Source organism: Dunckerocampus dactyliophorus, chromosome 13, assembly GCF_027744805.1.
Source record: "Dunckerocampus dactyliophorus isolate RoL2022-P2 chromosome 13, RoL_Ddac_1.1, whole genome shotgun sequence".
Taxonomy (NCBI): domain Eukaryota; kingdom Metazoa; phylum Chordata; class Actinopteri; order Syngnathiformes; family Syngnathidae; genus Dunckerocampus; species Dunckerocampus dactyliophorus.
In genome coordinates, this window is record NC_072831.1 from 2,602,671 (window position 1) to 2,616,450 (window position 13,780).

The 13,780-nt window shown below is 43.3% G+C and overlaps 1 protein-coding gene across 3 annotated transcripts in view; it reads right to left on the reverse strand.

Moving 5' to 3' along the window:
- The window catches only part of gbf1 (golgi brefeldin A resistant guanine nucleotide exchange factor 1), a 131,534-nt gene that overhangs the window by 44,513 nt on the left and 73,241 nt on the right, over positions 1–13,780 (reverse strand). For all 3 annotated transcript variants that reach the window (XM_054797702.1, XM_054797701.1, XM_054797703.1), the window contains exons 11-15: positions 8,369–8,528; positions 7,952–8,163; positions 2,653–2,751; positions 2,366–2,560; positions 2,082–2,274 (exon numbers count right to left, since the gene is read on the reverse strand). In XM_054797702.1, the coding sequence (XP_054653677.1) occupies positions 2,082–2,274; positions 2,366–2,560; positions 2,653–2,751; positions 7,952–8,163; positions 8,369–8,528 (859 nt within the window). The remainder of the gene's footprint in view (positions 1–2,081; positions 2,275–2,365; positions 2,561–2,652; positions 2,752–7,951; positions 8,164–8,368; positions 8,529–13,780) is intronic.

Consider the following 13,780-nt stretch of genomic DNA (forward strand, 5'->3'; position numbering starts at 1 on the left):
ACCCTGCAAAAAGCAGGGATCTACTGTACCTACAATTGGCCCAGCCTGTACAAGTGGAACACTGGTAAAAGAAACTTTTTGGGGAATTTTGCCCATAAGTGAGACATGAACACACGTCTTTCTGTTTTCTGTGTGTTCTAAAGATATAAATACAGATATAAAAAGAGGCAGCTAACACTGCACGTAATGGGACACACTTATTCCGCCTAGAAAGGCAGCTATTAAAAGGCCTCCAAAAAGCTCCAACAAGGTTTTCTATCCATACTGTGAGCATGTAGTAACAGGTACATTCATGATAACATGGAATACTTACAGTACTTTGGCCATTTTAAGCATTCGCGGAACTTCTTTCCTGGTTGCATTGATTTCACTTAGCAAGTGTTTTCAAAACAATGGTAATCATACAGAGCACATAAAAAATGATTGTCCAACATGAATGGTGATTTTTCCTGTGTATGGAAACTTATGGCCCCGTAGTGAAACACAAAGCCATTGTCATAGCATTACCATGTAGTGCTGAATGTTTCATGGACAAAATAAGAGCATAATAAAACTAACACCTACAATGTCTGCTCTCACTGTGATGCTGACTGATGGGATGGCTGTATCTTTCAGCACAACACTTGTGCTCCCCGTTGAGCTGCTAAATTCAGCATCGTCCTAAGGCAATAAAAATTCTGACAGCAAACGAGCATCTAGCTGAGTCTTTGTAGCGATGTTGCGTCTAAGTGGATGGAGTCTGTGTGGATGTTTAGTTGGTAGCATGTGGAATTTCTAAATTGACCAATTTTTCAGCCACAACATTTTACTATACACGTGCAAGGCATGATTTTTAACCTTTAGCATGACATTTTCCAACCTCACACGCCATGCAGCAGCAGCAGATCCTGTAGCTTGCATTACCTCTTGGTAGTACCGTGAGACGTTGTGAGTGGTGCAGTGAGCCAGGCACTGTGACACTACTAGTGTTGTTAACGAACCGATGCGACCGGATATCCAGTTTGTTGAAGGAACGATTCCGATTAGCTGGTGGAAGCTTCCTGTATCGATAATAACCGGCCATAGTTTTTTAGCTTAATCGATTGTGGAGACATGCACCGGGTATCGCGAGAGAAGCAATCGGTTGACAGTGTCTCGTAAACACCGCCAGAGCCTGAGCTGCCGGCAAAAGGAATGTCACGCTTGCTCCATAGCTTGCCATGGCTGAAAACGAGAATGGGCGTAAATTGTCGCAGGGGCGCTAGCTAGCTAGCCGTTAGCCATCCGCTAGTTCGGCCACTTGCTATGAGCTAAACTTTGGAATGTCTTTGGATTTCACAAGAAGGGTGCAAAACTTGAGCATCCAGACCAACAGAGGAGTATGGTAACGTTTTTTTGTTTTGTAACTTGTTTTCTTTGAAATGTTCCACCTTTCTTACCTACCTGGAGTGTTAACACACTATCATGCTCAGTCTGAAATTTTCTATGTTGTCATTATTATATTATTGTCATTGCTATGACATTTTGAGTACAGCATTGATGAAAGAAAAAGATGTTCATTCAGCAAGTGTTTTTTTGGTGTGTATCTAAACAATATATACATTAGACATGTTATTCTGTTGACTTTATTTTTTCCAGTGCCTTACAGCATGCTTGGGGATACGATGGGCTCTTTACACATCAGAAAATACTGTAAGAATGACACTTTCATATAATTGGCATATTTATTTTATAATGTAATATTAATGTCTACAACAAAAAACAATCGTAGAATAGAATCGTATCGAATCGTTCTGTTTTTAAACAATATTGTTCTTAAAAAAAAGTAGTTTGGTGTTAGCGCCTACAATAACAATGGTTAATATGCAGGTCATGTTATGTAAATGGAACATGGTTGGTGTTTTTTGGAGGGTTTTTTCCCCCAGAGGGCTTTAAAGACAAACTAGGTGAGTCCCAGTGCATGCAGTGTTAACTGCCTTGTGCTCGCTGTTTTTATATCTTTAGAACGCACAGAAAAGGGAAAGACATGTTCGTGTCTCACATAAGGACTGTAGATGATGGGCAAAATTCCCCCAAAAAGTGTACTTTTCCTTTAAGTTTACCTGTTGGAGCGTCTGTTCCATTTTTGAGTGAACGTTCCCCCTCCATTGGCAGGCCATCTGGTGGTTCTTGTGGAGCAGTGTTGTCCAGCACCTTGGCTTGGCAGTGGGCCTCAGTGCTGTCAATCACAGTCACCAGAGCTTCGAGTGACAAGAGGTGGGTGGTGTACAGCTGCCCCGACACTGGGAATGCATTCTGTAGGATCCAAAATCATATCACTGGACTGTTCGTTACCCCTGAATGACATTTGCAAAAGCTCCATCAATGAAATTGACACGCATCACACCTTTGACAGCAGCTTGGTGAGGTCTTCAAACAGATTGGAGCAGTAGAAGTCACAGTCATAGTTGATGTAAAGCTCTGTGACAAAGCTGGGGATCCTCCACAGCTGAACCAGTGCCTCCAGAGCCAGTTCCTTCATCTCATAGGGCATCTTCATATTCTCCGACGTGATGATATCCATCAGTTTCTTAAGATACATCTGCCGGGTGTGAAATATAGACATTGTTAATACTGATCTGTTTTCACATCACTGCTTGACAAATAATTGGATCAGTTAGCTTGAAGGATTACCTCCAGCTGAAACTTCAGATGCACTCGCATGCTTTCGAACAGCAAGAAGCAAACTCGTATGGACGAAGCGTAGAGGTTCATGCGCTCCACCTTTAGCAGCTACAAAAAAAAAAAGCAAAACTATGCAGTGTATGAGCTGTTTATCATCAATACTTCTGCACAGCGTGACCATGTCACAATGAAGTTATTCAAGTGCATTGGGAAATGGTGCCATTGCATTTTAAAATATGCAAATTGCATATATGCAAATTGCTGACCTCAACAACACTGACAAATACAATACAGTAATACGGTATGGAACCTTGGTTAGCGTCACTATTTCCTTCCAGACTTCCGACTCTAAACCAAACAGACGCTAACCCAATCCTTTTTTCCCCAAAAGACTCAGTGAGGAAACAGTAGCTCTCTCGTTGGCAGGAGCCAATCACGAGCTGTCAGTGCATTCATGACAAGCTTGTCAACCCATTGGAAAGGGGTCATTACTATAAATAAAGGAGTCACAGGAGATCATTACTCAATATAGGTAACAGTATAAGAATGTAAGTCTGACTCACATTGTCATCTTACAAAGAACACTAAACTCATCACACCGCAACTTAACACTAAAAAGGTACCCCTGAGAAATATACAAACATGTACCAATACAAGTTCAACATGAAAAAAAACAACTTTTAAAGTTTTCCCATAATGCATAGCGTCTGAGCAACGCATTCATTGGTCCCTCTGGTCAGCATTGCAGCGCCATCTAGTCATCCATCCATTTTCTATGCTTGTCCTCCAATTAAATCCTTTGCTGAGACTCAATGCATTATGGGAAAACTTTAAAATAGTTGTTTTTGTCATTTTAAACTTGCATTGGTACATGTTTGTATATTTCTGGGGTATAACGCTTGAGTGTTACATTGCTGTGTGATGAGTTTTTTGTTGTTTGTAAGACACCGTGAGTCAGACTGTTATACAAGCTTGTTGGCAGTTTTTCATACCTCATGATTGGCTTCTGTCAAATAAATAGCTGCCTGGTTCTCAAGGACTTGTGTGCGCCACAATACTTATGGCTTATAGTCAAACCTGTCTATAGTGGCCACTGAAGGGAAACGGCAAAAGTGGCCGATATAAACAGGTGGCTGCTATAGACAGGTTGGTGGCCATTTTGAATTTGTGCACACACATATTAACATGTATTCACAAAAAGACTGGAGCAAAACCAAGACACATAGGGGAAAACGCTCTGTTGACACATAAGCAGGTAGGTAAATCTAGGTAACAGCTCCGGTGAGGAAACTAGTAATATCAATAACAACAATGAACCAGCGGCGCACATTCGACGGCCTTTTATCCTCCACAAATGTTAATTGACCGCAGCTGCGCGGCCACCAGGCATGAAGCGGCTACCTCTTCCTCCCCGGAGAAGGCACAGCCCGCCAAATAAGAGCGCAGGACAGGGGACGCTCGCTCCTGTCCTGCAGAACGTCACAAATTTCCATCTTTGATTTTTTTTAAACACGATTTTAAAAGCAAGAAATAAACATTTTAGTGAACGAGCCCGAGGATATACCTGTATGTACAGGATATGCGTGAAACAGTCATGAATGGGTGTGTGCGTGAACAATTGAGTGCGGAGGAGGTGCGAAGATCGTCGTAAACTAACAATACCATCGCTCCTTTCTTACTGAATGGGCTTCTAATCTCTAATTAGTCTGCAATTAAGTGATATTTTAGATGTTTTATTCAGGTGTCTTGGCTCTTTAAGAATCTATTCACGGCATTGCAAAGTGGGAAGATTACCGTTTTGGCAGTCATGGAATCTTTTCAGGGCGGCATTGCAAAGTAAGAAGACGGCTTTATTATGTCGAACTCGGACTCAGTAATTAAAGTCATTAGGCAGTCAGATATTGACCAAGGGATACAAAATGGGTGGCCGCTGGCCGCGTTATAAAGGTGACTGCTATACACAGGGTCTATGACACGGAAATCTTCTGCGGGGGGATTTTTCAGTGGCCGTTCTATACAGGTGGCCGCTAAGACAGGTTTGACTGTATGTACAAATCTGTTTTTTCCTCTAAATTTAGTGGGTGCGGCTTACACACCGGGATTCGGTAAATACATATAAATGATGAATGAAAGGGATAGATGAACATTTAAAGTGCTGATGACACCAAAACACATGTTAATCTTGTTATTTCCGCTGTGAAAAATAACACTGAAAGGCATATTTCCTGTGTTAATGTGTAATGTGTAAATATTGGGCTTTTTAAAACATTTTCGGTAGTTCTCCCGGGTCTGGAGGAGGAGGGGCAAGTGACGTCGACACCAAACAGTCCTACACAGCGCTTCTCCTTCACTCTTAATGCTTTCTCAATTGTTATGGTCCACTTCTCCGTGAATTTCTGTTGTTTGTCATATATTTATTTATATTATGCCTGCGATGAAGGCTTTTACTGGAACAGAGTAAGCTTGTTCACATTTCTAACAGACACCATTCGCCTCATGAGATCGGCAAACTTTGTGGGACAAATGTTTCCATACTGCCCTGCAGATGAAAATAAAAAGACCGAGCGCGCCAAGGTGCCAGTAAGTCAGTCTACATTTCCCTTGCTAACATTCTCCATAGTAGCCAGCCGAGCGCTCGTGGTGGATAATGCAGTGCTAATTCCTAACTGATGCGCTAGCTAGGTGGCGAATGTGCTATCTGTTGTAGCTATTACTGCCAGTAAAACACATACTCCTCACAACACAGTATTAGTCATGTTATTATCGTTGTCAATATGTCACTTTCTTGGTGTGCATTCATGGCTGTGTTTGTTTGCACTGGTGTCACCCCTACGTGTTCTACACCTGAATTGTTAGCAGAACATGGCTTGCTATCACTCGTCTTTCTAGCCTATCTTGCAGTCCATGTGTCAGTTTCAGTCAGTAAATCCATATTTTCTGACTATTTCTATTGTAGGAATCTTATAACCGTAGTATGGGCTTTCAGTCCAGGGCTAAATAAGCAGTGATTGCGGATCACTGGTCTTTTATTTTGCTGTGTCTGTGTCACAAGATCTGGGCAGATGAACTCTCTGTTTTTCAACAGATTTGAGTCTGCCCCCCCTCCTTCCCCTACCAACTCACCACTCTTCACCCCCACATCCCCATCCCAGCCATCCTCTACCCCCCTCTCCATAACTGATGATCAGGTGAGGAGTCAGCTGAAGAAGATCAAGGCAAGGAAGACCCCGGGACTGGACGGCATCAGCCCTAGAATCCTCAAGGACTGTGCTGACCAGCTCTGTGGAGTTCTCAGGCACTTGTTCAATCTCAGCCTGAGCCTGGAGAAAGTCCCAGTCTTCCCTGTGGAAGACCTCCTGTGTTGTCCCGATCCCAAAGACACCGCGTCCCAAGGAGCCTAACCACTTCAGGCCTGTTGCCTTGACCTCTCACCTGATGAAGACCATGGAGAGGATTATCCTGCAGCACCTGCGACCCCTGGTGGGCACTCAGCTGGACCCCCTGCAGTTTGCTTACCGGCCTCGGATCGGAGTGGACGACGCACTGATCTACCTGCTGCACAGATCACTGCTACACCTGGAGGACAGCGGGAACGCTGTGAGGGTCATGGTTTTTGACTTCTCCAGTGCCTTTAACACCATCCAGCCGTCACTACTCAGAGTGAAGATGGAGAGTGTGGGAGTGGACCAACACCTGACTGCATGGGTTATAGACTACCTCACCAACAGACCACAGTATGTGAGGCTGCGTCACTGTGTGTCTGACATGGTACTCTGCAGCACAGGTGCCCCTCAGGGTACGGTGCTCTCCCCTTTCCTCTTCACCCTCTACACCTCGGACTTCACACACAACTCCACACAGTGTCACATCCAGAAGTTCTCCGATGACACAGCAATTGTTGGTTGTGTTTCAGAGGGGAATGATCTGGAATACAGGACGGTCATCAGGGCCTTTGTCAGCTGGAGTGAGCTTAACCAGCTACAACTCAACACCAGCAAGACAAAGGAGATGATCATTAACTTCCAGAGGAAAACATCCCACTTCACACCGGTGAACATCCAGGGTGCGGACATAGAGTTGGTAGACAGCTACAAATTCCTGGGTGTTCACCTTAACAACAAACTGGACTGGTCCGTCAACACCCACACCCTCTACAAGAAGGGCCAGAGTCGCCTCCACCTGCTGAGGAGACTGAGGTCCTTTGGTGTGTGCAGGACTCTTTTACGGACCTTTTATGACTCTGTGGTGGTCTCAGCCATCTTCTATGCTGTGGGCTGCTGGAGAGGGGGCAGCACGGACAGGGACAGGAGCAGGATAAATAGACTGATCAGGAGAGCGAGCTCTGTCCTGGACGGTCCTCTGGACTCCGTGGAGGAAGTGGGGGAGAGAAGGATGTTGGCTAAGCTGACATCCATCATGGACAACACCTCTCACCCGCTACATGACACTGTGGGTTCCCTTAGCAGCTCCTTCAGCAGCAGACTGTTACACCCACGGTGTAAGAAGGAGAGGTTCCGCAGGTCCTTCATACCGACCGCTGTCAGGCTCTACAACACCTGCACCACCTGAACCATGTTGTAGTCACTATGCATTTCTTTACACTGTACTCTTTACTTGCGTATCTTGCTTGCTGCTGTAACAAGTAAATTTCCCCGCTGTGGGATAAATAAAGTACAAATACAAATACAAATACTTACTGGCAGTCAAAAAAAACATACTTCTGGCCATTGTGTGTGTGTGTGTGTATGTTAGTATTGCGTTATTGTTGTGAATATGTCACTTTCTTGCCTTTAATGTGACTTCATGGTTACATGTGTTTGAATCTGGTTCCTGGAACGTAGTCTGTCAAAAAACTCGCTGCGGGGGCGCGTGTCAAAGTCGCCACTTCATTTTTCACTCCTATTGCAGTGTGACAAAAATGTTTTATTAAGTGAGTACTTCTGTTTTCTTATTGTTTTTTTGGTGTGATAAGCACTTAGTGTTCATTTATCCCTTTCATTTGTCATTTATATGCATTTTTCTGCATGTAAAACTATAAAAAGCTGTTTTGAGAGTCAACCACTGATGACATCACAGAGCTGACTTTAACTTCCTGTGTCCATGTAGTGGCACGAGAAGAGGATCCTAACAGGGACGTTTTGTGATAAAAAATGCAAGAACAACACGGTTGGACTCCCGCAGTGTACTAATAATAGAACACGACACACGCAATAATGGATGCTAACTGGAAAATGTATGCAAATGGGAAAAAAGAAGGAGGGAGAGAGAGAAGTGTACATATACAGTATATACTGTACAATGACTTTACCTGGAAAAGATGCCGACACAGCTCATCTTTGACCAGTCCTAGCAAAGACTGGTAATTGGCAAAGTGGGCAGACTCCAGCGCTACAGTTAGCAGTTGCAGACCCATGTGCATCATGGCATCAGTGTTGTGGCGGTCATGGGGGTTGGTCAATGAGATTAAAAAGCGGAAGAGCTCCCTGAGACATGGCAGACTGTAGGGGATGAGGGATGCTCCTAAGTAGCAGACAAAAGGGAGCATTGATGCTTGTTAGGGTGCATGCAACTTTACAACTATTGTTAAAGATAATTTTAGAAAGAGTTATCTTGTTTTTTTTCCCCACTTTGGGATTTTCAGAGAGTCAACGGCAGAGAATGGTTTTGGTTAAAACATCAAATACTTCTTTCCTACACTGTATGTAGATTTTGGGCAAATGCTTACCATCTCTTTGTGTGGACTGTGTGAAACGGACACCTCGGGGGTTGACATAGTCCATGTCATGGACAGAGGTGCTATCTGACTGTTCTGCAATGGACTCTTTATCCTCAAGAACCTCTGGGATGGACTCCACTGATGTTGATTGAACCGCTCTACAGTCAGTCTGCATACAAAAGCACAAGGACAAATTCATGTCTTTCCTTTTTCACTATAGGAATGTCCCATAATATCCCAATAGGGGCCGGCCAATATTTGCGTAATAATCATTTCGTAACAGTAATGGTTTTTCGGGGCTCGAGTGATGACGTGCTCCACACAGCAACACGCTTGCTAGATCAGTAAGTCCCCAGCAAAGTTTGGCCTTTGAATTGTAAATATGCAATTTGTAATGGCAGCACTGCTTATGCAAGGGGGTGGAGGCTTCTCCCTTTAATACTTCTAATTAGAGATGCGCCGAACAGGGTTTCATGCTGCCGATGCTGATCATCCAGAACTGAAATCAGCCGATACCGATCACATGAATTAATTAATTATATATAACATTATAGATTCATTTATTTTAAGTGCTATTGGCTCTATAGTAGGAAAAAAAGGAACAATCAAATCACCTTCATTTAGACAAAAACACATTTTTACTTACTTTTTGAAGAGAACATATATCACTGGTGAAACTCATGATTCTTAACTCATTTAATTCCAGCCAATCCCAGACAACCCCTTCAGTACCGGCCACTTTAGACGAAGGCACACAGAATATAGTGTTCGAAGGAAGTGGTCCCCAACCCCCGGGCCGTGGGTCATTTGGTACCGGGCCGAGCAGAAAAAAAATTATTTTAATTCTTTCATTTTTGTTAATGTTTTATTTTGAAAAGCGGCCAGATTCTCTCTGTTACATCCGTCTCACTTGATGCATGTCCATTGTGCGTGTGCTAACTTACTCTCATGCCGCAGATACTACTACTACTACTACTACTGTATTTTTACCATTTTTCTTTCACCTCATATTTGGTCTCAATGTGGGAATGCATAAAGGTACGTTTTGATGACTTATTCAGTGCTAATGTGCACATTTGTCTCAAGTTAATTCATGCTAGCGATGTAATAATCTTTCTGGAAAAAATTGGCCGGAACTTGAACTGGTGGATGGTGGGTCGGCATTCATTTTGTGCTTTTAGTTCGATGTTATTCATGTCTTAGTTTTACACAATACATAATAAATAAGATAAATTAGATCGCTATAATGTACGAACCCCCCACCCCCGGTCCGCGGGGGATTTGTGGGAACACAAGCTGGTCCGCAGGTCAAAAAAGGCTGGGGACCACTGTTCTAAGGCTATATAAACATGGAACCTACCAAAAAGATTAGACTCTTGTCTTTCATCAGAAAAAAAAGTTAGTTTCTTTCGTCATCGTTCTTTAGTAATTAATCAGCAGGAGAACAAAGGTACGTTTCAGGAAAATATCAGTTCCGGACTAGAAAAGGGCAAAAACCAGCTTTTTGGAAAGGATACGTTTACAGCATAACCAACAGGCATAACTTTCAAGATTCAAGATTCAAGAGTTTTATTGTCATGTGCATAGTAAAACAGGCAGTTATACTATGCAATGAAATTCTTATTCTGTTCATTCTCCCAAGAAAAGAAAGAAAACACAAGAAAGAATAGGAACATAAGAAACATAAATACCAATAAATGAAGCAACAACAACAGAAGAGACATTAATATAATACAAATAAATAAATAAATAAAGTGCTATGAGTGTGTGTTGCGTGTGGCGTGTGTGAGTGCTTCGTTGAGAAGCCTGATGGCCTGTGGGTAAAAGCTGTTTGCCAGCCTTGTGGTCCTGGACTTCAAACTCCTGTAGCGTCTGCCTGACGGTAGGAGTGTGAATAATGAGTGTTGTGGATGTGTGCTGTCCTTGATGAGGTTGTGTGTTCTTCGTAGGACTCTAGTTTTATAAATGTCTTGCAGTGAGGGGAGGGCTGCCCCAACAATGTTCTGTGAGGTCTTGATCACCCGCTGGAGTGCCTTCCTATCACGTGTTGTACAGTTACCGTACCAAACAGTGATGGAGGCGGTAAGGACACTTTCCATAGTGCATCTGTAGAAGCAACTCAGGATTGTGGTGGACATGCCAAATTTCCTCAGTCTTCTCAGGAAGTACAGTCTCCTTTGGAACTTCTTCAGAATTTGTTGGGTGTTGTGAGACCAGGTGAGGTCCTCGCTGATGTGTGTGCCAAGGAACTTGAAGGTTTTCACCCTCTCCACCTCAGTCTCATCAATAAACAGGGGTCTATGCGGCTCCTTTTCCCTTGTTCTTGGGTCGATGATCATCTCTTTGGTCTTATCTGTATTGAGAAGGAGATTGTTATCACGACACCAAGCTATGAGGTCCGCCACCTCTCTTCTGTATGATGTTTCAACACCACCAGTGATCAGGCCGATGACTGTAGTGTCGTCCGCAAATTTAATGATGCTGGTGTTGTTCTGGGAGGCCACGCAATCGTAGGTGAAGAGCGTGTAGAGGAGCGGACTCAGCACACACCCCTGTGGGGTCCCAGTGCTCACAATTCTTGAGCTGGATGTGCGATTGTGGACTCTGACTGACTGGGGCCTGCCTGTGAGAAAGTTAAACACCCAGTTACAGAGGGAGGGAGACAGGCCAAGTGTGAGGAGCTTATTTGTGAGTTTGTGGGGGCAGACTGTATTAAAAGCAGAGCTATAGTCTATAAATAGCATTCTGACGTATGTGTCCTGGCCCTGTAGGTGAGAAAGGGCTGTGTGGATGGCAGTGTTGACTGCATCATCCGTGGACCGGTTCTGGCGATATGCAAACTGTAGAGGGTCCACAGTGGCCGGGATGCTCTTTCTGATGTGGGTCATGACTATTCTTTCAAAGCACTTCATAACAATAGGAGTGAGTGCTATAGGGCGATAGTCATTCAAGCAGGTCACGTTGCTCTTCTTGGGTACGGGCACTATGGTGGTGGACTTAAAGCAGGTCGGTACAGATGCTTGTGCAAGCGACAGGTTAAATATGTCAGCAAGCACATCAGCTAGCTCTGAGTGCACGGCCTGAGATGTTGTCTGGGCCTGCTGCTTTTCGTGGGTTTGTTTTGTTCAGAACCCTGCGCACATCAGCTGATGTCACCATGAGAGGTGAGTCCTGTGTGCTCCCCAAGTCCAGCCACCCTCTCTGCTCATCAGGAGTTTGGGTGTCAAAGCGGGCATAGAAGTCATTTAGCTCATCTGGAAGTGTGGTTTGGCTGGACGTGGCTACGCTACTCCGCTGTCGATAGTCTGTGATGTGCTGGAGCCCCTCAGGTCATATCACAATGACAAAAATATTTTTTGCTCTTGTGACAGCTCAAATATCTAAACAACTATACGAACATAAACAACACAAAAAAGGTTGTTGTACATCAAAATAATTAATTCACAAATAACACCATGAATTATTTAAAATTTTCATATTTGGAACTGCACACGCATGCGTTAATATTTCCGCACGATGCGCAACCTCCTGCACGCTACACTAATCCACGCTCTCTCACTCCCTCCTTGCTGTCATGTGTGATTCTTACGTCCACATGATGTCTGCTGAGCTCTTATCAAATGCACTTCTGCCCCATAGTGGCTGGTTTTATGGCTTAAAATTGCTCTGAAGGCAAATCCATGAGTCGGGAGTTGCATCATCAACCCTTTTAGCCTCTTGTGCAAAAAACATAAAAGACAGACAAATACGTTGTTGAGATCGGGCGTTTGGGTTTATAAAAAACGTAAAAAACGTAAAACCTCTTTGGTATTGAATGAGTTACGGACACTTTAGATGCGAGAGTACATTGGTGGGGCTCTAGCAGGACTTCCAGGTACGTGAGAAAGCAGTCTGCGAACCCGGTGTGTTCCACCATGGAGAAAGGCTGGTCATCGCGTCCGATTAATTAAATTATTTTTCAAGCTATTAGCGTGTCCACATGGCTCCGTTAGCTGCCGTTTGACTGATGATCACACTGTGAGCCTCCAAAACTCACCATACTCTGGCAAGTGTTTGTTCTTCAAATACTGAATTAAATTAGAGCCATTTAACGTGCTACCCCACAGTATAGTTTTCATCGTATGTTTTGGTAGTTTAAGTTCTACGCGGCAGACATGATGTTTTTGGCTCGCCTGCGCACTGTGAAGGAAAGTGGGAGGAGCACAGCGCCCAAGACTTTAGTTGGGTAAAGACACGACACTGCACGCATGGATCGCTGTGGGCTGCAATAGTGGTGATCGGCTTCTGTGATCGGAGTTGAAAGGCATTTATTGGCATATGCCGATCACGTACCTTTTCACAGAAATTGGCCGATACGGATCGGCGTTCATGCGTAATGTGCTGAATGAGCCGACTTCATCATTTTGCTCAATGTATTAGTCCAGAGTTTCAATCTTTGCTAGGGTTTCTGCTACATGTAATTGATCATGGCGTGCGCCACTACAAAATGAAAGCCGCCACACCTTAAAAAGCTAGAAGTGGCTATCGCACACGTTCTAACTTAATTTCTACAGTGACACTTGACAATCTTGCTCTCTTGTTATCATTATAATACTTATGGCTTGTCTTCATAACACTACAGTGTGACTACGGGTAAGTTGTTCAACATAAACACACAGTGTGTCCAGCTTTAAGATAGTGACGCTATCACAGGGCTCACCAGCTGATGTTGAGTAGTTCAAATCGTAGCATTTTTATAAGTGTTCGATTCAAACATGACGACTGTATTTAATGACAAACGGGCACACTGAGGGCAGATGTGCTTTGTAAATAAAGTGCAATTAAATGTCGGCAGTCACATAAAACACAAATAGCTCACCTCTGTACCTCTGTCTCACCTCAAGTAGTTTTACTGCAAGTTGGATACACCTGTGCTATCATAACCCTGGACACTCAATTTATACTCTTTATACACCACACATTTCTATAACAAACATTTTAAATTGTTATTTTATTTTGTTAATTGTGTTATTTTTTTAACTAAAAAATATATTACTGAACAATTCATGTCACATGTACTACTTTTACTCTAAAACAGCTTTCATTTTAAATGTAGTACAAAATCTTGTACTTTTGTACTAGTCAGATTGTGCTATTGGACGAAATAGGTCTGACATTTTACACTCCAACTTTAAGTGCTCTCAGCAACTTTGCCATCATTTTTTTTTGCAATGTTCTTGGTTCATGTTCTGCTGGTTATTGATAAACGTTAAATAAATTAATAAATAAGTCATAAAAATGGTTGTTTGTCATAATAAAAAAAATGGCATGCAACAGTGACACGAGTCCCATGCAGCCCACCACCACAGCTTCAAAAACATCCTAAGGGAAACACTGTTTGTACATGAGTTTGTTCTGACACAGACATTTGTGCCACATCCT